This window comes from Microchirus variegatus (assembly GCF_963457635.1).
Source record: "Microchirus variegatus genome assembly, chromosome: 13".
Classification (NCBI taxonomy): Eukaryota; Metazoa; Chordata; class Actinopteri; order Pleuronectiformes; family Soleidae; genus Microchirus; species Microchirus variegatus.
The window spans coordinates 12,027,108-12,047,625 of NC_139814.1; the positions used below are offsets into that span (position 1 = coordinate 12,027,108).

General features: G+C 38.4%; 3 protein-coding genes across 4 annotated transcripts; all 3 read right to left on the reverse strand.

The window, feature by feature from the left end:
* Nucleotides 1-4,718: 4,718 nt before the first annotated feature.
* On the reverse strand, nucleotides 4,719-8,398 carry dnajc8 (DnaJ (Hsp40) homolog, subfamily C, member 8). The gene is made up of 9 exons (XM_083899323.1): nucleotides 8,329-8,398; nucleotides 6,854-6,955; nucleotides 6,397-6,453; nucleotides 6,227-6,293; nucleotides 5,994-6,088; nucleotides 5,832-5,903; nucleotides 5,505-5,596; nucleotides 5,271-5,346; nucleotides 4,719-5,166 (listed from the first exon to the last, which is right to left on the reverse strand). Exons 1-9 carry the CDS (start codon nucleotides 8,395-8,397, stop codon nucleotides 5,044-5,046), a joined length of 753 nt encoding a protein of 250 aa, XP_083755449.1. The 5' UTR covers nucleotide 8,398; the 3' UTR covers nucleotides 4,719-5,043.
* A 2,629-nt stretch (nucleotides 8,399-11,027) lies between these two features.
* LOC310936061 (heterogeneous nuclear ribonucleoprotein R-like) lies at nucleotides 11,028-17,808 on the reverse strand. Of its 2 annotated transcripts, XM_083900090.1 has the most exons (12): nucleotides 17,659-17,808; nucleotides 16,346-16,506; nucleotides 15,653-15,771; nucleotides 15,451-15,558; nucleotides 15,253-15,366; nucleotides 14,894-15,070; nucleotides 14,627-14,762; nucleotides 14,267-14,472; nucleotides 14,011-14,160; nucleotides 13,801-13,922; nucleotides 13,171-13,709; nucleotides 11,028-11,236 (listed from the first exon to the last, which is right to left on the reverse strand). In XM_083900090.1, exons 2-12 carry the CDS (start codon nucleotides 16,500-16,502, stop codon nucleotides 11,202-11,204), a joined length of 1,863 nt encoding a protein of 620 aa, XP_083756216.1. In that variant the 5' UTR covers nucleotides 16,503-16,506; nucleotides 17,659-17,808; the 3' UTR covers nucleotides 11,028-11,201. The 2 variants fall into 2 exon arrangements, with proteins under 2 accessions (XP_083756216.1, XP_083756215.1); XM_083900089.1 differs by lacking the exon at nucleotides 11,028-11,236 and having other exon boundaries at nucleotides 12,308-13,709.
* A 495-nt stretch (nucleotides 17,809-18,303) lies between these two features.
* On the reverse strand, nucleotides 18,304-20,518 carry atp5if1a (ATP synthase inhibitory factor subunit 1a). Its single transcript, XM_083900313.1, has 3 exons — nucleotides 20,371-20,518; nucleotides 18,662-18,774; nucleotides 18,304-18,578 (listed from the first exon to the last, which is right to left on the reverse strand). Exons 1-3 carry the CDS (start codon nucleotides 20,440-20,442, stop codon nucleotides 18,437-18,439), a joined length of 327 nt encoding a protein of 108 aa, XP_083756439.1. The 5' UTR covers nucleotides 20,443-20,518; the 3' UTR covers nucleotides 18,304-18,436.

A 20,518-nucleotide genomic window follows, 5' to 3' on the forward strand; every position in this document is an offset into this window, starting at 1 on the left:
CGTCATACTATACTATGTTGTCAACCTCAATGTCATACTACAATATTTCGTCCAAAATTTGACCATTTAAAAAAAATTAAAATTTGGTCCAAAATTTGACAAAAACATCATACTATACTATGTCGTCCAAAATTGGAAAAAAAAATTGGATTTCTTTTTTTAGCGCAAAATGTGACCAAAACATCATACTATACTATTTCGTCGACCTCAATGTCATACTACACTATTTCATCCAAAATTTGACAATAAAAAAATAAATAAAAAAATTGGGTCCAAAATTTGACAAAAACGTCATGCTATACTATGTCGTCCAAAATTGGAAAAAAAAATTGGATTTCTTTCTTTAACCCAAAATGTGACCAAAACGTCATACTATACTATGTCGTCAACCTCAATGTCATACTACACTATTTCGTCCAAAATTTGACCATTTTTAAAAAAAAACAAATTTGGTCCAAAATTTGAAAAAAACGTCATACTATACTATGTCGTCCAAAATCGGGAAACATTTTGAAATGTCTTTTTTTTAGCCCAAAATGTGACCAAAACGTCATACTATACTATGTCGTCGACCTCAATGTCATACTACACTATTTGTCCAAAATCTGACCATTTGTTTGAAAAAACATTTTGGTCCAAAATTTGACAAAAATGTCATACTATACTATGTTGTACAAAATCGGACAAAAAATTGAAAATTCTTTTTTTTGCCCAAAATGTGACCAAAACGTCATACCATACTTTGTCGTCAACCTCAATGTCATACTACACTATTTCGTCCAAAATTTGACCATTTAAAAAAAATTAAAATTTGGTCCAAAATTGGACAAAAACGTCATACTATACTATGTCGTCCAAAATCGGGAAAACATTTTGAAATAATTTTTTCAGCCCAAAATGTGACCAAAACGTCATGCTATACTATGTCGTCGACCTCAATGTCATACTACACTATCACGTCCAAAATCTGACCATTTTTTTGAAAAAATATTTTGGTCCAAAATTCTGACTAAAACCTCACACTATACTATGTCATCCAAAATCGGAAAAAAAAAATCTTTCTTTTAGCCCAAACCATACTTTGTCGTCGACCTCAATGTCATACTACACTATTTGTCCAAAATCTGACCATTTGTTTGAAAAAACAATTTGGTCCAAAATTTGAACAAAAACGTCATAATATTCTCTGTTGTCAATCTCAATGTCTTACTACACTCTTTCGTCCAAAATCTGACAATTTAAAAAAAAAAAAAAATTGTGGTCCAAAATTTGACAAAAACGTCATACTTTAGTATGTCGTCCAAAATCAGAAACATTTTTCAAAATATTTTTTTAGCCCAAAATGTGACCAAAACGTCATACTATACATCAGTCCAAAATTTGAGATAAAACGTCATACTATACTATGTCGTCCAAAATTCGACAAAAAACGTCATACTATACTATGTTGTCCAAAATTTTACAATTTCTTTGAAAAAAATGTTTTGTTCCAAAATTTTATGAAAACGTCATATTATGCTTTGTCATACTATGTCAAAAAGTCATACTTTAGTATGTCGTCCAAAATTTGAAAAAAAAGGTTAATGATTAATTAATGCTGAGTAATGCATACATGATGACTTATTACAATATTAAACTTTTATTCATGCTTAATAATTTATTAACTAACTTTGAGTAGTAAACATTAATTAACTGCTTATTAATGCATTAACTAATATGTTAACTAATGCTCAATAATACATAACATTGATTGCTATTATATTATTCAACAGTTAATTAATGCTTAATAATATACTAACTAATGTTTATTCAGGGATCCTTCTTGTAAAGTGTGTCCCTAAACAGTATGCAGTAAAAAGATTTTGCAGCATCGTGAGACAGAATCAATAGAATGTCAATATATTGTTATTTATATCAGGCCAGTGTTGTGGATAATATTTCAGATTCCAATTTTTACTGGAAAACCTGCAGGAACCCTAGGGCTATTTCAAAATAAAACTAATCTCGACCCAAGGTACAAGCTCTTGTCAGCATTCATAAGGTTCCTGTTGTAATTAGAATTAACCTTATTTTCATGCTCATTCCCTCCCTGAAGCTCAGCTGTCGTCCTGTCAGGACAGGAGGAGCGGATAATGTGCTGCAGCAGCTGTTCTCCCACTTCATCACACATGCTACTCCATCTGTCTGCAGGTTTACTTATATGTGATAGTTTTTTTTGTTTGTTTTTTACCTCAAACATTGTGGACAAAAGGCCCATAGAAAAATATAATAGAAAAAAATATGAAAATAGTATAATACAGGGACACCACTGTGAAGACTAAGATACTGAGGCTCCTCAGATCCCAGGAAACGTGTAGCCTCAGCCACTTATGTTAATTGTGTGGTTGGAAAATTGTGTAATTTATCTCTAATCCCACTGTGTCAAAGAAATACACATTAACACAACAAATACCAAGTAACATGCTGATGCTTTTCTAATCTGCAAGTACCCCTCTGTGATCACCTGACACATTGACGCCAGGTGACCTGTGTCCAGAGTCAATGAACCAATGAATGAAATAGTTCATTCAGCTTTGTGACTCAGCTGCAGCTTTATATTTCCAGTCAATGAAGCTGGTTTCCTGTGATTAACGTACAGGAATAAATCCTTTCCTCCTCCCATCTGTTTGTCCACACTCCATCTGTCTGACTTAGCTCATCGGATGCTACTTTAAACAAAACAGGTGTTTACTTCTGAAACTGAATACAGTAACTCTTCATCAAATTCATCCTCTGCTGCAAACACGATGATCTGATTTGAGGTTTTTTTTATATATATATAGTAGTGGAATGTAAACAAGCAGGTGTTTGCTCTGCTGTTAATGAGATAAACGACTCTTGCGTGCTCAGTTAATCCTGTTTAAAGACCAGCGAGGTCATCAGTCAAACTGCACAGAAGATTAGACGGTGACGGAGCAGAAGTGTTCATTGTATGACATGACGTGAACAGGTGAGAGTGGCCTCAGCAGACTCTGCTTTCAGGTGAGTACAGATGATTCTCTGTGTGGTACGTGGTGTTGTATAGCATTATTGAAGCAATAGGAGAGACTGATCTCAGCTGTGTGGTAGATGAATAATGTAAAGTCAATTCAAATCAATTATTGATTCAAATAGAATGACTTTTTGTGCCTAAAGGCCAGAGTGTGTTTTAAATACTGTAAGCCTTGAAAACAATGTCTTTTTTGGATGCTCTTATTCTTCATTTTTTAATACTTCTAATACAAATGGATAATGACACAATTCGTCTTTGTACTTTCAGATAAAAACCTCATTCCTGCTCTAAATCTTTTCAAAAAGAACCACAAGCGCTGCCTGATAAACTGACAATCACCAGCACGACTCGGACTCTGAAAATGGACTCCCTCATGTCTCTGGGTGCTCCCCTGAAGCACTTCACCAGCTTTATGTCATGGAGCAAAATTCCAAACAAAAGAGGGGCGAAAAGGAGCCAGTCCGTCCGCAGGAGCAGCTTCACCCGCAGGAGGAGCGTCGGCAGGAGGAGAAGTCTTCCCTGCAGCAGCCAGAAGGTTCCTGACTCCTGGCTCCGAGTGTACCAGGCTGAACTGAAGAGAGAAAGGTAAAGGTTTAAGAATGATTCATCATACATTTTGACCTTTTGTACAACAGCCATCTTGACATAATTTGAGAAAAGGTGTTGCTGGTCACATTAACAACGGCTCTGTTAAGTTTAATTATTCCTGACAGTTTGACAGTGAACCATCATGACAGCATGTAACCGTGGAAGATAAATAGATCTCAGCCATCATTCATTTAATTATTAAATGCTAAATATAGTCAAAGTGGCTGCCGTGTTGTTGTCGGAACTTAAAGGTTAACTTGTTATCCAGCTGAGACTCTTAGCTTAACAGGGATGAGGCTGTTGCTCACATGAATAAGCTTCTTGTCCATGTGCTGTTTTTAACATCACCTGTTTCTCTTTGCCAAAGGAAACGACAGCAAGACATGCTGGCCAAGAAGAGCACTGAAAGGACCGTCAGAAAAACACACTTCAGGAGCCACCACTGCCTCCCAAGAGTAAGTGCACAGTGGAAAACAAATAAAACAAACAAACACAAAAGATTGTGTATGCAACAGTTTCCTAATAGTAAAATTCTCCACCTGCAGCAGACCACCACAGGCAGAAAACCAGCTCCAGCAAAGGACGATTCCTTCTTTGGAGCCTTTCAGGGCCTCAGTCTGGACGGACTGGTGGGAAGCACTAATGCATCTCCTGCTATGGCTGCTCCTGGTGCAGATCAATGTAAAGTCATGTGACTTCTGACATTTAAGGACAATTGAAATGATTTTGTGTACTCAAGGGACCAAAAGAAAAGTGCTCTGCGAAGAAAGGTACCGTTAGATGGACAATAAAACAGGTTTGCTTTGTCAGTGAAAGGTTACAATGTCTAGATTGCAGTCTTTGATATCTTTCTGGGTTGCATAAAAAACAAACAAAAAAACACAATAGCACTTCACCCACTGTAGTCTCTGTCTGAATAATTTATGTATATTTGAATGAAACATTAAAGTTTTAAATTAATCTACACTGGACATGTATCATTATTTGTTTTTCTACACATATATAATAATATATAATATTGGTAATCTACAGCAACTATGGTTGACGATTAATTTAACAATTCATTAATTATTGCAGGCTCAGATTAGTAAGGTTGGCTTGTTCACACCTTTATTTAATTTTAAAAAATAATGGACATAAAGAACAAAAACAAAACAAACCAAAAGCACATTTTCCTCGTCAGTTAATGAAATGGATGATGCATCATTTCTCTTTCTTACATGTGGCAGATATGATCTCTGGGTCCAGATCACAAATATGTACATTAGAAAACAGGGTACAAAATACAAGGATGTTGTAGGACGAGTATCCAGATGGCGACTATACAGCTAACTGCAGACGACAAGGTGAGGATACACACAGGTGGATGCTTTTCTTTAAACATTACGTGATGTTTTAATCTCGTGAAGTCCAAGTTTACTGCATCATTCCCTTTGCTCCATCTTGACTTTTGGGGGCTTGAGGAAAGACCTGTTCTTCTTCTCCTTGGTCTTCTTGCCTTTGGCCTGGAAGGTCCTCCAACTGTCCACGCGCCCATCTCTTGTTTCCTAAGAAAAGAAATGTGTAAGAAATTGCAATTTAAGAAAAGCTAAAGCAAAAATAATCCATTTTATTTTTTAAAAGGAAAAAAGTCGTAAGCTGAAGAAAGCACCTCAAAGTTTTTCTGCCATTCTCTATCTCGCTTTGCTTTCTCTGCCGTCTCGATTTCTTCCTCTCTTGCCCTTTTCCTGGTGAATTGGAAAAAGAGAAAAAGAAATCCATAATAATAACAATCATGGTAAAATCTGCCATGGGGGGGGGGGAACTCCTGGGGGTGAAGGTAGGTTAACATTTTATAAGACTTATAGCACAGAAATAAACAGCTCATATGTATACTACAGTTTACCTTTCATGCATGTCCTTTGCTTCCCTTTCCTTCCTTTTAATTTCAAGCTCTGCGAATAGCTTCATTGTCTGTTTGTACACCGCTTGCTTGAACTGCAAAAAAACAAGTTGAGTTGAGTTCATTTCTAGGAAATTAACTGAAAAATATTGTCCCTACAGTACATTAAAGCACTGCCCAAATATTTGGTGAATAAAACAAAAGGTTTTTTTATCACACCAACACAATATTTTCAGGTTAATAAATGCTCACCGCTGTAAAATATTCAACAGCAAACATAACACTATGTTTTGGCTTCGGTTGGATTGCTTTTCATCACTCAAGACTTACCATTTCAGGATCATCCTCCTCCATATCCAGTGGTTTCCCTTCTTTCTTCAACTGTTTCTTTTTCTCCTTCACCTGTTCAATGGCAGAAAATGAAGTTACCCAACAACTTACCGTTCAGGAGAGCTAAGAAACATGACGTCACAATGCCACTCACTCACTCACCATATGCTCCACATATTCCTGTCCAGCGTGGACCACGTCTACGATTCTCTTCTTCTGTTCTGGGTCGAGTAAGAGTTTGTATGCCTTGTCTACAGCTAGAACACAGGGACATATTCAGGGGGGATTAATCTCACTATGTACTGATTGAAAGAAGTGTGATCAAAAACACAAGCATGGATGTACTATTTACATAATGTACTATTACATATTTACCAGTAGATGTAGGCATTTACCTTCGAAGGCTTTCTGTGATCTTTCCTGGTCATCCCGATTTTTGTCTGGATGGACCAAAATGGACAACTGCAGTTGAAAAGATAAATGATTAGCAACAAACGACAAATATACTGTACCGTTGCACAATCACTATGACGACAATTTGTGTTCGGTCAGTTGCTTTGCTTACTGCTCGGAATCTCTTCTTCAATTCATCATCTTTTGCGTCTGGGTCGATTTGCAGCACCTGGAAATGAAATCAACATTTCACTAACAGTCGGATTTGTTCTAAATAAACAACAAAAGCATGTATGGTTTTGGGGCAATGGGGATCAAGGTTTCAGTCAAATGACTGATTGAATTCAACACATTAAGTTATTAATTTTGGTGTTTTTAAGTTGGGGGTGACCACCTTCTGGGAAATAACAGCTAATTGTGTTGAATGGAGATATTTAATTCTATTAATTAAGAAGTCTATTTTTTCCATTAACCAATAACTTTATCAATTTGTCAAATGAAGATATACAACTGTCAAGAAAAAAAGACTGGTCAGATACATGTTTTTCCCATAGGGCATTCAAGTCAGAACATTACATATATTATTAGATTTGAATTTTGTGACACACCATGTTCATGTGTTTACTTACCTCAAAGGGGTTGAGATTGAAGTAGGATGAGCCAGGTCTGAGCAGTCTTTCTATCTGCTGCTTGGAGGTTAACACAGAGTCTCTCTTCTCTATCTGTTTCACCTGGTCGAGAAGAAGAACCACAACGGCAACATTCAAAATACAAACCAAACAGTTCATACAAAACTGCGCTCAGTGTATGAAACAAAATGCAGCAGCTCCTACTCAGCATCCTCTGAGGGAGTTCAATCCACTGTTAAAATAAGCCAAACCCACAGATATACAGTAATGTGCACATTTTAGATTTGTTGTTATAGCAATATGAAGACCATTCACTGTATATTTCTGCATAGTTGTGATTTTCTATTGTATTTTTCACTTGCTGCCCTTTTAACTGCCTGCACTGACTATTCTCATTTTAACTTAGACTTTAGATTGGTTTGTATCCATTGTGGACAGCAAAGAAAGAATTCCAATGTACACGGAAACATGTTACCTGTCAATAAACTTATCTGAATCTATATTTACTTCTCATCCAGTGAATACAATAAATATGTAAGCAGTTTTAAAATAACAAATTGTGCATCAATTATTGACCTCCCCTTTCGAACAATGACTTGATAATGACAAGAACTGTAATAAAGAACGTTGAGCAGCAGAGGGCAGCATTACACCTCAAGGTATAAGAAAATGATCAGAAGAAGACGAATCTGGAATTATGATTAATGTTATTGCTGAAAGCTGTACTTGTCCTACTAAATAAATGTCTATAAATACCTGCTGTTACACCAGTTATTCAAGACATGCTTGAGAATTGCATACTCAAGGTGTATGAGTTAAACTCATTGACAGCTTGCTAGAAGACTAACTTTCAGTCACATCATTCCAGTCCAAATAATAATCACAGAATTTGACAGTCGTAAACACAAGATGATGATGCCCTAAGACAATGCTCTATATACTGTGTGTATGTTGACTAAGATGATTATGGGAACTCTCCTCCCAAATCTGGACAGTTGATGATTGTATTATTACCTACACAAGAGGACTAGCAACCGCATATAGAACTGAAAGCACTAACAGGTCATACAAATGATTTTCTGTTCTCAAAAGCAACTCTCAGAGGGCTATCAGACACATACTCGCTAGAATACGTAAGTAACAGTCCAGTCTCTAATATTTACCTTAATTTGGCCTTACCATATGCACTGATCTGCATCTAAAATAAGGGCCAAATGGAAAGCTAACTGCAGTATATACTTAGAAAATGTGGAGAAGAATCCAACTCCACACAAGATAATATTAGCTGTTGAGCTGCTAATGTTAGAAAGAGGCGGGTGCTCGGTAAATGTGTTAGCTTGTTGCTGTTAGCTGATGTTGACGTCTCAGGCCTCGCAAGTGGTAAACGTAAAAACCACCGAGTATCAGAGCTGAGCCGACGTGTGGGGCACAGACAACTGTTTAAAACACGCACGTTCAAACAACCTTTATCGTACCTCCGTGTAAAAGTTTTGAAATAAATCATCCCCTGCAGGCTGAGAAGGCTCTCCCCCGGCGGCCGCCATCTTCGACTGGTTTACGAGTGACGTACAACAGTCACGTTACCGTGCGGCCACTCTGATGAAAAGTTGCCATTCTGATACATAAAATGAACTAAATAGTAATGAATAAACGCCAATGAAAGCATTAAACATTTTGAAAAGACGAAAAAAAAGAAAAAAAGTACATTAAATCCCACATTGATGATACAATGCACATTAAATGTTTTATTTTGACGGGAAGTCGCCGGAAGTGGGGGACAAATAACTTCCGCGTCGATTGTCGTATTGTGCCCTCACGATTCTTAGATTTTTCAAAGGTCATTGTAACAAATTATACTGGTCCTCGAGGGCTGTAAACATACCCCTATAAGCTCATATTACCTTTTAATGTTGGAGGCACGTTAAATGGTCAAACTGCTCGGCCGAAAAAACACACCCGAATTTTAGGGAGGTTTTTTTCATAAAAATAATATGCAAGGACAGCACTCTAAACCCTGCATCAGCAACACTAGTTGTGTTTACACGATCAAACTATATCCAATTTGTTTTTCTGTGACGTCCATAACAAGGTAGCCGTTATATTTACGCATATACTGAACATATACTGAGTCATTTTCCTCAAAGGGATTTAATGACTAAACGTTGGTGGTAAAATGGTGTATGAAATAATACGAATAAACAGAAACCGTAAATACGCACACACAAACACAGGTTTACTTGGTGAAAACAATATATTAAACAATCAAGCAGGGGTGTCCAAACTTTTTTTTAAGGAGGGCCAGATTTGATGTGAATATTCCGAGGGGCCAATGGTTCCTTCAGATCTTTATTTTTTAAACAGTAAAAGTTGCATACAAAAGCACTGTTTTATAATATTTTCAATTATATTATTTTCAATTTTCAAAGTCTCAGCCACACAGGATTGAACATATGAAACACATCTGGAGTCAGATAACATAATAGTATGTAAATTCATGAATCCGTCTGTTACAGCTAGGTCGCTAACGCACCACTCTGGTTTCAAAGTGCAACTCCTTACCAGCTGAGCTAATGGGGATGACAGGTGGCTGATTTTCTGTCCCAGTCCGTCCCTGGCCATAAATAATACATTCTAAATCCAAAGCTGTGGGCTGTACAAAATCTGACCGCAGGCCGTGATTGACCCACAGGCCGGACTTTGGACATGCCTGTTTAGCTGGATGAGGAAGCAGCAGTCTCTGGAGCTCTGCACCATGCTCATCAGCTGTATCCTGAAAAAACATCAGAATACAGGTGTATGTAGGTATTTCTCAAGGCTAATGAACTAAATATTAAAATTTTTGTTACAGTAAATGCACTTCCCTCTACAGCTTTTGAATGTAAAAAGGAATAGCATTAAAAAAAGCAGACATAACCCACAGTAGATGTAATAATCCACACTCGCCTCTCACCTCTACAACTCTCGGGAAGCCAGTTTGAGTTAGCATGGGTGCTGGACCTCAAGAATACCTTCAGATCAGTCTGAAGGATGATTCACAGTGATAGGTCTCGCATGCACCTTGAGGAGAGTCATCTTCAGACTCAGAGCTAGAAAAGGGCCACACAGAACGAATTTTACTCACCTTCTTTTCGTCAGCAAATTACACATTACATATGAAAAGGATATACGTCAATTTTGTGACACAATGGTTAAGAAATATTCTGAAATACCAACTTACAAAGCTTACTCTGGGAAGTAATAGGTCATACACAGAAAAAAAACATTATATAACAAAAAAGAAACATGACCAGAGTGTCTGAGAATGAGTTCAGAGAGTGAACAATCTTACCAATCTGTCCCTTCCATTTGTGTGAACTCATTCACATGGATGGGGGGAGGGCAGCTCCTTTACTGCCTGGTGACAAGAAGCAACATATAAAGACAGTTCTGGCATGAGAAGCTGTTTAAAATGACACTAGCTTTTGATGGCACTTCAAAAACAAACTGTGTGTGTATGTGAAATGATACAATTAGCTGATGTGGTCCCTATATTCCACTCTTACCTGTATAACATAAATAATGAATCCTTCTCACTGCCATCTTGTGGTGTTTAGGGGTAAGTACAAAATTTCGAGGCATATCCATTGTTCCAAAATCTGCCAATTTCACCAACATTGAAGCCAGTGTCCCTGCTGCAATCTGAGTACATTTGAGAAGCAACTCCTTATATTAACATTTACCTATTAATCAACACATTTACAGCTTTGAAAAAGGGCCAATTAATAGTGCATTGGATGTAGGAACAATGGGGCACTATTCGTGCTGGTGATGAACTGCACCCTCTAGCGGTATAGGACAGGTAGTGTCCACACCCACCGCTTCATTGACAGAATGTGTGCTGACAGCTGAGGTGATTTTGGTCCAGTAAGCCACGACAGGCAACAGGTGCTTGCAGGGTTTATGACGCTTACCAATTCTGTTCCTGTCTGACTTTTGGTTGTTCAATCCAGTCTTAATCTCAGCCATATGGCTCTTAATATTGTCCTTGATTTTTAATTTGCCTTAAGGTGAAATATGTGCATTCTTCTTGTGGCCTTGTATCCCAAAAACATTCAGGTAGCAATCACTTTAATGTTTCAAATGATTCTTCAGTCAAATTAAGTGAGTTGTATTCCACATAGCCAGGAAAAGAAAATCTACAAAATTAATAGTCTTTGATTTGCAGTACAGAACATAAGTAGTTAAACAACAAAGAGGACAGAGTATGATCATGGCTAGTGTTTCTCCAGTGGTTAAAATTAGCTACAGGACAGGAGACAGTACTCTGTGCAAGGCTAGCTCACCCTTGAGTACCGTTCAGGTGAGTTCCTCATTCTAGTGGTGCCGCCCTCAATGCTTCTCCACCTAGGCAGGTTGGAATAAGAGGACAGACACATGAAACATAATACAATAACATCATGGTACGAAAAAAGGCAGTTGCTAAAAACGCTAAAAAAGAAAATGCTTGCTATAGCGGAGAGCACATTTTAAGAATTTTAACCCTTTGGCTTGTCAGATCCCGAGTGTCTTCAAAAGCAGAGAAAAGTTTAGATGATTTTGGAAGTAAAAAACGAATCAGAAAAAACTTGGCATACAAGTACAAATCCAGACAAATGTGCTGTGCTAACGAAAGCTTGAATGTAAGGACCACACTAGTGCAGGGAAACATCTTACTAATGTCCAAGATTGTCCTCATCTGTCAAAATTATGTGGCAAGGTGCAAACAGCATATGCTTCAGTAGATGTTAAAGGAATAAATATGATAAAAAGTGACCTGTAAAAATTAAGCATATTTACTTATTCTGCATTGCCACGTGACAGCCCATACAAATTTGCACAAATCATCAAATTTCTTAACAGTTCAGTAATTTCCAAAACAATCTCTGGTTGGCTGTGACTGGACATCTGTTGACAGATCTCCACACTGATCATTTAGATAAAATTTTTAATAGTGATAAGTGAGGGTAAATTTCCTATTAAATATTTTTCAGAGCAACATAAAGTAAAGGTAGGATGTGGTTTACTAAACCATACACTGTTTACCTGAACACACACTTTTGAAGACAGGCACAATCTTGGGCAATAGCAGGAAGACAACTTCGTCTTACTCGGGCCTTTAATATTTACCGATCTTGTTCAAATGTTTACTGTACAAATTCTGACTGCAGGAAATGCTTATCGTTGGGTGTAACTTGCACTGTAAAATAAAGGGTTAAAATCCTGTAATCATTGTATTGTCCAAACACCTTTCAGTTCTGTCAATGCTCTTGTCCCGTTGTTTGCACAATTTCAGGCTTTTGTGGTTATCCTTTGAGGCAAAAAAAATTTGACTTGGAAAAGAGTCTCTTCTTCCAAATATGAGAATTGAGGTAAAAAAAATCAAATCAAATACTGAATGACAACACTGAATTTGAGTATCTGACAATTGACTGATGCTCAGCTGAGTTTTATTGAAACGGAACAAACGTAAAAGTTATAAATACAAAGACCATCAGAGAACAAACTGCTGTGGCTCTTAAGGTAAGCCAAACCAAATTCTAATGGAAAAGTTCAAAGAAAACATAGGAAGTTATGGTATCAGTTTAAAAAAAAACACAATTTGTCTAACTCTAGAATTGCTAGGCAAACACATTACAAAACGTTTAATGTCTTCCTTCCTGTGGATTCTTTTCTCCACCAGTGCAAAATAATGAAGTATGAAGCACTAACGATATGCATTTATTTACAAGCACGTCCCTAAGCAACTATGAGAAACCACAAATAAAGGGAGTACAAGAAGGAGAGGGGAGGGAAGGGGCATGGACAAAAACCTCCTGCAAGGCAATATCAATATTTAATGTCCTCTCAGACTTTTGAGAATGAAATGTCCACCTTTTTTTGTAAATGTTCGTTATTGGCTTTAAAAGAAGCAGGAACAAAAAGTAACAATAAAAGAGTTTAGAGTGTTTTTTTTAAAGACACGTCCCAGTGTAACCTTAGGAGTAACAAATGATTCACCACAACGGTTACTTTCATTTCTTCAGCCAAATGCCTTTCCAGCCAATCATCGTGAGCCAATTCTGGGTTCTGTCCATTTTTCTGACATATATACAGACTTTTATCATGATGACGAATAAAAAGTGTTTCAAAAATTGTGGCCAATCTCCTGTTGTTTTTTTTTTTTTTTTTTTTAATCTTTTTATTGTTTTTCTCTTTTTTTGTTGTGACTTTGCCAAATACCTTTTGGTGCATCTACTTCCACTGCTGCCCATAAGAATCCTGTGAAAACTCCATGGTGTCATTACTGTAACCATAGTTACCGGAATAGTCGGCCCCTTGCTGCAGGGGCTGCTGGGCGATGGGCTGGGACCCCCAATTCTGTTGGTTGTTGGTCTGGCGGCGCTTGGAGTCAGGCTGGTTAAACACGTCTGCCTTCCTTTTTCCGCCGACATTTCCCCCACGGTTGCCTCTGGCCCCACGAGGACCGCGGCCTCTCTGCGGCTGGAAAGGGGCTCCACGACCACCTCGGCCACCTCTCGGGCCACCAAGGGGTGGCCCTCTTTGGGCATACCCTCCCCGGCCTCGTGCTGGTGGTGCTCCGCGAGCCCTAGGTGGAGGTGGCCCTCCCCTGCTGGGACGGGTACCACGGCCCCTCATGCTGTACACATCTTCATAGCCATAGTAAGGGTCTTCATAGCCACCACGGTAGTCATGATAGTCGTAGCCATAATAGTCATCATAGTAGTCTTCATATCCATAGTAATCTGGTGGGTAGGCATAACCCCCTCTGCCACCACGACCCCTTCCTCGGCCTAGTGGTGGCATGCGTGGAGGTGGGTAGTAGTAGTAGTCATCATACCTGCAGTTAGGTGGGTTGTGTTAGATTTATTAATTCCTTATTTGAGAATAGGTAAGGCAGTTGACCACCCACACATCTTTTTGTGACTTACCCTGAACCCCTAGTGGTCTGCCGAGCTGCTTGGCGCTCTTTCCGCTTCTTGTCTGGGGGCTTTGCCAAAACAATTTCAATTTCCTCTCCTCCAACCTCCTTCCCATTCATTTCATCCATTGCCTTAACCAAACAGAATTAACTGTTACAATGACATAACATCAAAGATTGAAAAATACTTTGTTTCAAGAATTGAAAAACAAAAACCCACCTTTACAGCAGCATCCCTTTCTTCAAAATGAACAAAAGCATAATCTTTAAGTTTCTTTACCCTCTCCAGTTTTCCAAACTGGGAGAAGGTCTTTTCAAGAAGCTCTTCAGTCACAGCTGTGGCCAGCTTCCTGACAAAGAGCACCTTCACCTGAAAAAGCATTGAACAAACAATTACCACATTGAATGCTGTACAATATGGTAACAGTTTTCTGAAAAAACAAACAAACAAACCAACAAACACAAGACTTGCAAACCTTGGCCATGATCTCTGGGTCTGGTTCAGCAACAGGGTCAGCCCACTCCACAGTGACTGGATTTCCCCAAACCTTGATCTTTCCACTCATTAAGCGACGGCGAGCCTGTGCTGCAGACTTGTGGTCCTCATATTCCAAGAAACAGAAGCCACGGTTCTTCTTCTTGTCATCTGGCTGGTGGTACAGTATCACCTCCTGGAGACCATCTGTAAGATCAAACAATCATATCTCTAATGTCATAGCATAGCAAAGGCTGAAGCCCTACCTGCACCAGTTTTTATGATGATTGCCCCACAAGAAGTTTATTTTTATTTGGAATGTTGAGAGACGCATCTCCTCCTCTGTGCATTTCAAACTGACCTGTAAGTTTGCCAAAGTCTTCCAATATACTGTCTCTGGTCTTGTTCTTTGGAATTGATCCGACAAACAGTCGATTGTTTGCAACAGATATGCACACTCCCAAATACTTGCCAGGGCGGATTTCATGGTTATCACACTACAAATAAAAGAAGAAGACAGCAACAGTGTGAAATACATTGTAAATAAACAGCAAATTATTATATGAAACAGAGCAAGCCTTTCAAATTTCCACATATAAAATTTAGACGTTTATGCCAGGCCACTTACAAGTTTCACAGCCTTTTGTGCATCGTCCTTATTGCAGTATGTAATGAAGGCATAACCTCTATTCTGACCAGAGAAAGGATCCATCATTAACCTGAGGTCCCAGATTGTTCCCGCAGACTCAAAGAGAGGCACAAGCTCATCTTCATACAAATCTCTGGGGATTTTTCCAACAAACACCTGAAGGAGATGAAAAAGGAGGTGGAAAAGCATAAGGGTTTTGTAATGTACACTGAAGACAAAAACACAAGATTCATTATGAACAATATCAAGTGGATATCAAGGCCAAAATCCCTCTCATACAATTTAAAGCAATGGAACCTGGGGGGGGGGGGAACACATTTTTTATATCCATCTCTCACCTCAGTTCCAATCCCTGGTTGCACTCCTTTGAAAATATCGTCAGGTGGGGGACCGCCGTATTTCCGCTGCCCTGTTGTAACATCTAAGGTGTATCCTGTTCGGTCCAACAGAGCCTGAACAACATGAAAAATAAACCACTGCCCAAGATTCATAGGGTTATTTATACAATCACTTTACATAGAACAAACTTTATTTACCTTAATTTTCGTCTCATCTGGGCCCTTGGTGGACTCTTGTACTTTACTGCCTTGTTTTTCTCTCTGTCTGTAGGTCTTCATGACTCCACAAAGGAAAGCACTTTTGTTCTACATTATAACACAAGAGATATTATTTTTTATGAATGTACATTGAAAAAACTGATAGAAAAAAAGGACAACGTAGTGCCGTCCATGTGGTTACCTGTACGTGGGACAGATCGCTCTCTCTGAATTGCTGCAGCACAGTGAGTGCTCCCTCCTCGTTGAACTCCCTTAATGCATCAATTGCCCTTTCATCCAGATCAGAATACGCCACCAGGCCTACAGATACAAGGAAAGGTCACCTGAAATACTCACCAACCACTCTTAATTTTACAATGTTGACGTAGGAATGTTTTTCTGACATAAAGAGTGACCTAACAACTTTGGTCTGCAATGTAGGTACTCCATTGTGTCATACATTTTGGCAGGCAGGCACCTGGCTGCAGTAGTATTAATGCAATGTGGCAGCACAGTGACTGATATGGCAGAACAGAAAGCATTAACTTTGTGAAAGTTTTCACCATGTTTTGAATTTGTTAGAGAAAAGCATGCAAATATCACAGTAGAAAAGCAAACTGTGCCTAGCTAATAGGAGCCTGTTAACTGTGAGAAAGAAGCACCTGCAAGGTAAGCACAGCTCTAACTATAGCTGTAGGAGTACAGATTTACAGACCATGGGCCAAACTTAGTAACAGTAATCTTATCAGTTTTAGATCAGTTTTCTCTGAAGGCAACACCGTTATGTGACAAGTTACTTTTTCATTTGAGTAACTTTGTAATGTGTTATGATACTGTGAAACAAAAAAACACTTTCTCCAAAACTGCTGTTAGAGCCAAAGTAAACAACTCATACCTGTCTGGAAGATGTTGTCAAGACTTTCAGCCACTTTCTGCGTCAGCCCAGCATCAATGAGTGTCTGGTAGTCATCTGTGTGTTGGGATGTCACATCCATGGGCTCCTCTTCCTCCTTTAACGGAGCAGAACTACCGTTCACCTCAGCGGCAGCCATTCTCCTGTTACATAGCAACCAACAAAAACAACACATTCAGCAATTCATCGTAAGGAAAAATTACATAGATTTAATGTTGCATAATTTCTCCACACGTAGCTCATGTACTTTCTTATTATTACCATTCTAATATTTACAAAATTCTAAAGGAAATCTTAAATTCTGACCGAACAATGGTCTCAATTTGAACTGCCAATTTAACATGGTCTTAATATGATCTTTGACATTTTAATTAGGCCTACAAGTAACTGATTATTTTCATAATCAATTACTCTGTTGATTAAGTTAGTTAAGTGTTGTTGAGTAATAATTTGGTCCATAGACTGTTAGAAAATGTCGATCAATGCTTTTCAAACCTGGAAACGAAGATGTTCTCAAATGTATTGTTTTGTCCAGAAAACAAAATGATTCCGTTTTTATTTAATTATTTTTTTATTATATGGAGCAAAGAAACCAGAAAATATTTACATTTAAAAAGCTAAAAATCATACGTTTTTAACTCACTCAAACAGATTATCAACATAGTTGACGATTAATTTATTTATTAATTATGTTTGAATCGAGTATTTATTTCAGGTCGGATTTAAAATAAACTATGACATTTAATATTTTCCTTATGGTTCTTTTATTTCATGTAAAAAAATATATATGTTGTTATGTTCTACTTCAGCAAACTGCAAATATGAAAAAATATAATTATTTCCCACATCATCTTCCAGGTTATTTTCGTCCATTCATAAATTAAATGAATAATAATTTTCTGTGAATAAACGATTCCATTAGAGGACCATAATAATAACACAGCAGAAAACACGTTTATCACCAAAGCATTTTATTCATGTATATGTACTGTACAGAAACAAAACCCGGTCAGACCAGACAGCCTGCGTCCCGCCCCCCTCACATGCCGCTCGCTAGCAAACAGACGACTTATTTCTACTTAAAGCACGAGCATTTTCTGGCCTATTTCCACTCTGATAAATGCATTTCTCTCTTTAAATTCATGACAAGTCCTTAGAAACATATTCGCGGTGCAACGACGGGATAATAGGTTAGCTCGCCGACAAGCTAGCGATCTAATGAGAAGGCCTCGTCGTGCAGACACATTTTACAGATCAAACCCACACGCTGCAAACAGACAGTTAGCGCAACTTACCAGCCAAATTCTGAAAACTGACTGTAGTGTGTGTTAGAGCCTGGTGCGATTGAAACGTCGGACACAAATTAATGTCTCAAATGAAGAATTTGTTTCTGTCTGGCTTGAAAAACAGATTTCCAGACAGCTACGGTCTCGTCGTCGACTCGCCCGAACAACGCCACCGCTCAGCAATCATCGCGAGATTTGTGCGAAAGGAACGCACAGTGGGGAGGGTGTGTTCGTTTTTTTTTAATGAGCCAGCGTCAGACTGTCTGAACAGGCGTCCTCCTATGACCCAACAAAAACTGACGCAACGTTTTACATACAATGTTATTCCACGTGCCATACAAGCAACTTCGATTTCAACAGCAGAGGATTTGTGGACATTTAAACCCCAGCTTGGAGGCTTTGCTTCTCCACCTGAGCGTGACTCGCTGTTACCGGGAAGAGCAGCGAAACATAACAAGCGCTTCTACACAACCGAGGAGGAGGTTGAACTTGGACTGGCATGACTTCAGCCCAATGAAATACACTTTAGTGCGCACGCTACACACAGGATCAGTCTCATTGTTATAACAAAGCTATTCAACGCAAAATGCACAATACTTTTTGACAGAGAAGAGGTACATACAGTGAGTAATACACGATCAAATGATTTCAGTGAATATGAATAGGTATTTCATTTATTCATTTAAAATTTCATGCCATTAGTTTGAAGTATGATACAGGAACTGTCACAGCTGACAGTAAAATCTATATCTTATGATTAACTTGGCAATGATGTGTATGGACTGCTTTAGTCATCATGTTTCAGCTTTCTAATTTTGCCCTTGTGGCGGTCAATCTCCTTCTGAAGGCGCTCAATCTCCTTTTTGTGGTGATCGATCTCCTCTACGTGATGCTTCCTCAGAGCTTCCATTTGCTCCCTCTCCTTCTGCCTGCAGGTTTAAGCAAAGTGAAAAATGAAGCGGGCGAACAACCTGGTGGAAAACCAAGGATTTAAGTTTGTGTTGATTCTCACCTGAAGTACCGCTCCTCCTCGGCTGCTTGTCTCTTTCCAAATGCACCGCCTGCCTCCCTCACAGAGCCGCCTCCACCACCACCTTTGCCTGCTCCACTGCCCAACTCACCAAGCTGGAACAAGCAGAGAAAATCACAAATGAAAAAAAATGAATTGCATTTGTTAGATAAAAAACATATTAGAGTAAAACTTCGCAGACAAAGAGGTTAACTTGCCATTCTGTCAAAATATGCCTCACATTTATTGCCAATTATTTAAAACTGATTTAGATTTTTGGTGATTCAGGATAAAAAAACAAGTAAAGGAAAGACTTTGATGAAATATTGTGGGTGTGTTGGCAGAGACCAGGGCATAAACAAACTGATCACCAGGGGGCTCCAAATAGTGTGTGTAGAAAAAAACATTAACGTATGGAAGAAATCTAGATACCTTTAGATATCTAAATTATGTTGAGATTGTTGTTTGGTTTTATTTTGTAGTTAAACATTTTCTCATTTAGTGCACAGTGGCAGTTTTAAAAACCCAAACCACCTTCTTTAATTCAAGTCCAGTATCAACTCTTAAGAGTTTGAATACGAGGACTCTTGTGATTTTAATGAGCTCTAAGGTTAAAAAATGAAATGACATTGGTTTTGTGTATATAACTATAATTAAAGGTGCCATATGTAAGAATGTGGCCAAAAACGGTTACTACATTCAAATTCAAAATACAGAGGGTCTTTTAGGTTTCGTTTTCTGACGTAACTGGCAACCCGTGGTTGCTCGGCAGCTGAGACTCTACTGACTCCAATGATTGGTAGACGGCGGTAGGTGGCACCACATGCCAAAACATGATTTCAAAACATAAACATGATTTACAGTATTTTTTTTAATTCAAATATTTTGTCTGTACTGTTGTTGTTGGTGAGTTCAGTTTGTTATATGAACATTATTCCTGAGTCTCAGTGACATATTAGGAGGATTTTATGGCCAGTTGCTTTAGATTTATAACATAATGCACCTTTAATGCAATTCATGTTACATTTGTATCGATAATACTCGAGCACCAGCGTATTCGTGGTGATGGGCCCCTCCAAATCAAATTCAGCCCTGGGCCCCATAAAGGCTTGGGCCGGTGCTAGTTATGGTCCAAAGGACAAACGTTTTGATTTTGATGGTCATGTGAAGAAAGTGATCAACTTTGGCATAAGTGATTGATTCTCACTGTGGAAACGGAGCAGAAGATAAGACTTTTGAGTAGGGGTGGGAATCACACGGTACCTCATACTGCCATGACACATAATATTTCTCAATTAGTGTAAAATAAAGGACCTATCCCATTACAAACATGCATTCATCCTTTAAAATATACTTTTCACATAGGAGGTGCTAATGGACATTGTTGCTTATACTTAAATTAAATTACTGTCCAATAAAAAATACTGTTTATTTATATATATATATATATATATATATATATATATATATCAGTGGATAACTACTGTATATTTAGTATTACATTGAGCCATAAAAAATGTATACATTTCGATGCATTTATGGTTATCTAGTATTTATTATTAATAGGCCACAGAGCAATGTGTCACCTTGCAGCCACTAGCTAACGTTGTTCATGTAATTCGCCCGATAATAGGTTACTGTCAGCTGAATGTAGCCAGCTAATGCTAACACTGTAAAAAGTCTTCCTGTGTTAGCAGCCAAAGACACTTTACCTGGTCAGAGAACATTCTGATCTGAGGAGCGATGCACCTCCTGAGGCTCACCCTCAGTAAAACCCCTGACATGATTGATCACCCGTACGTTTGTTGAAGAGCGACAAAAGGCACAGAGAAAGAAGCTTTAGCTCGCAGTCCCGCTGCT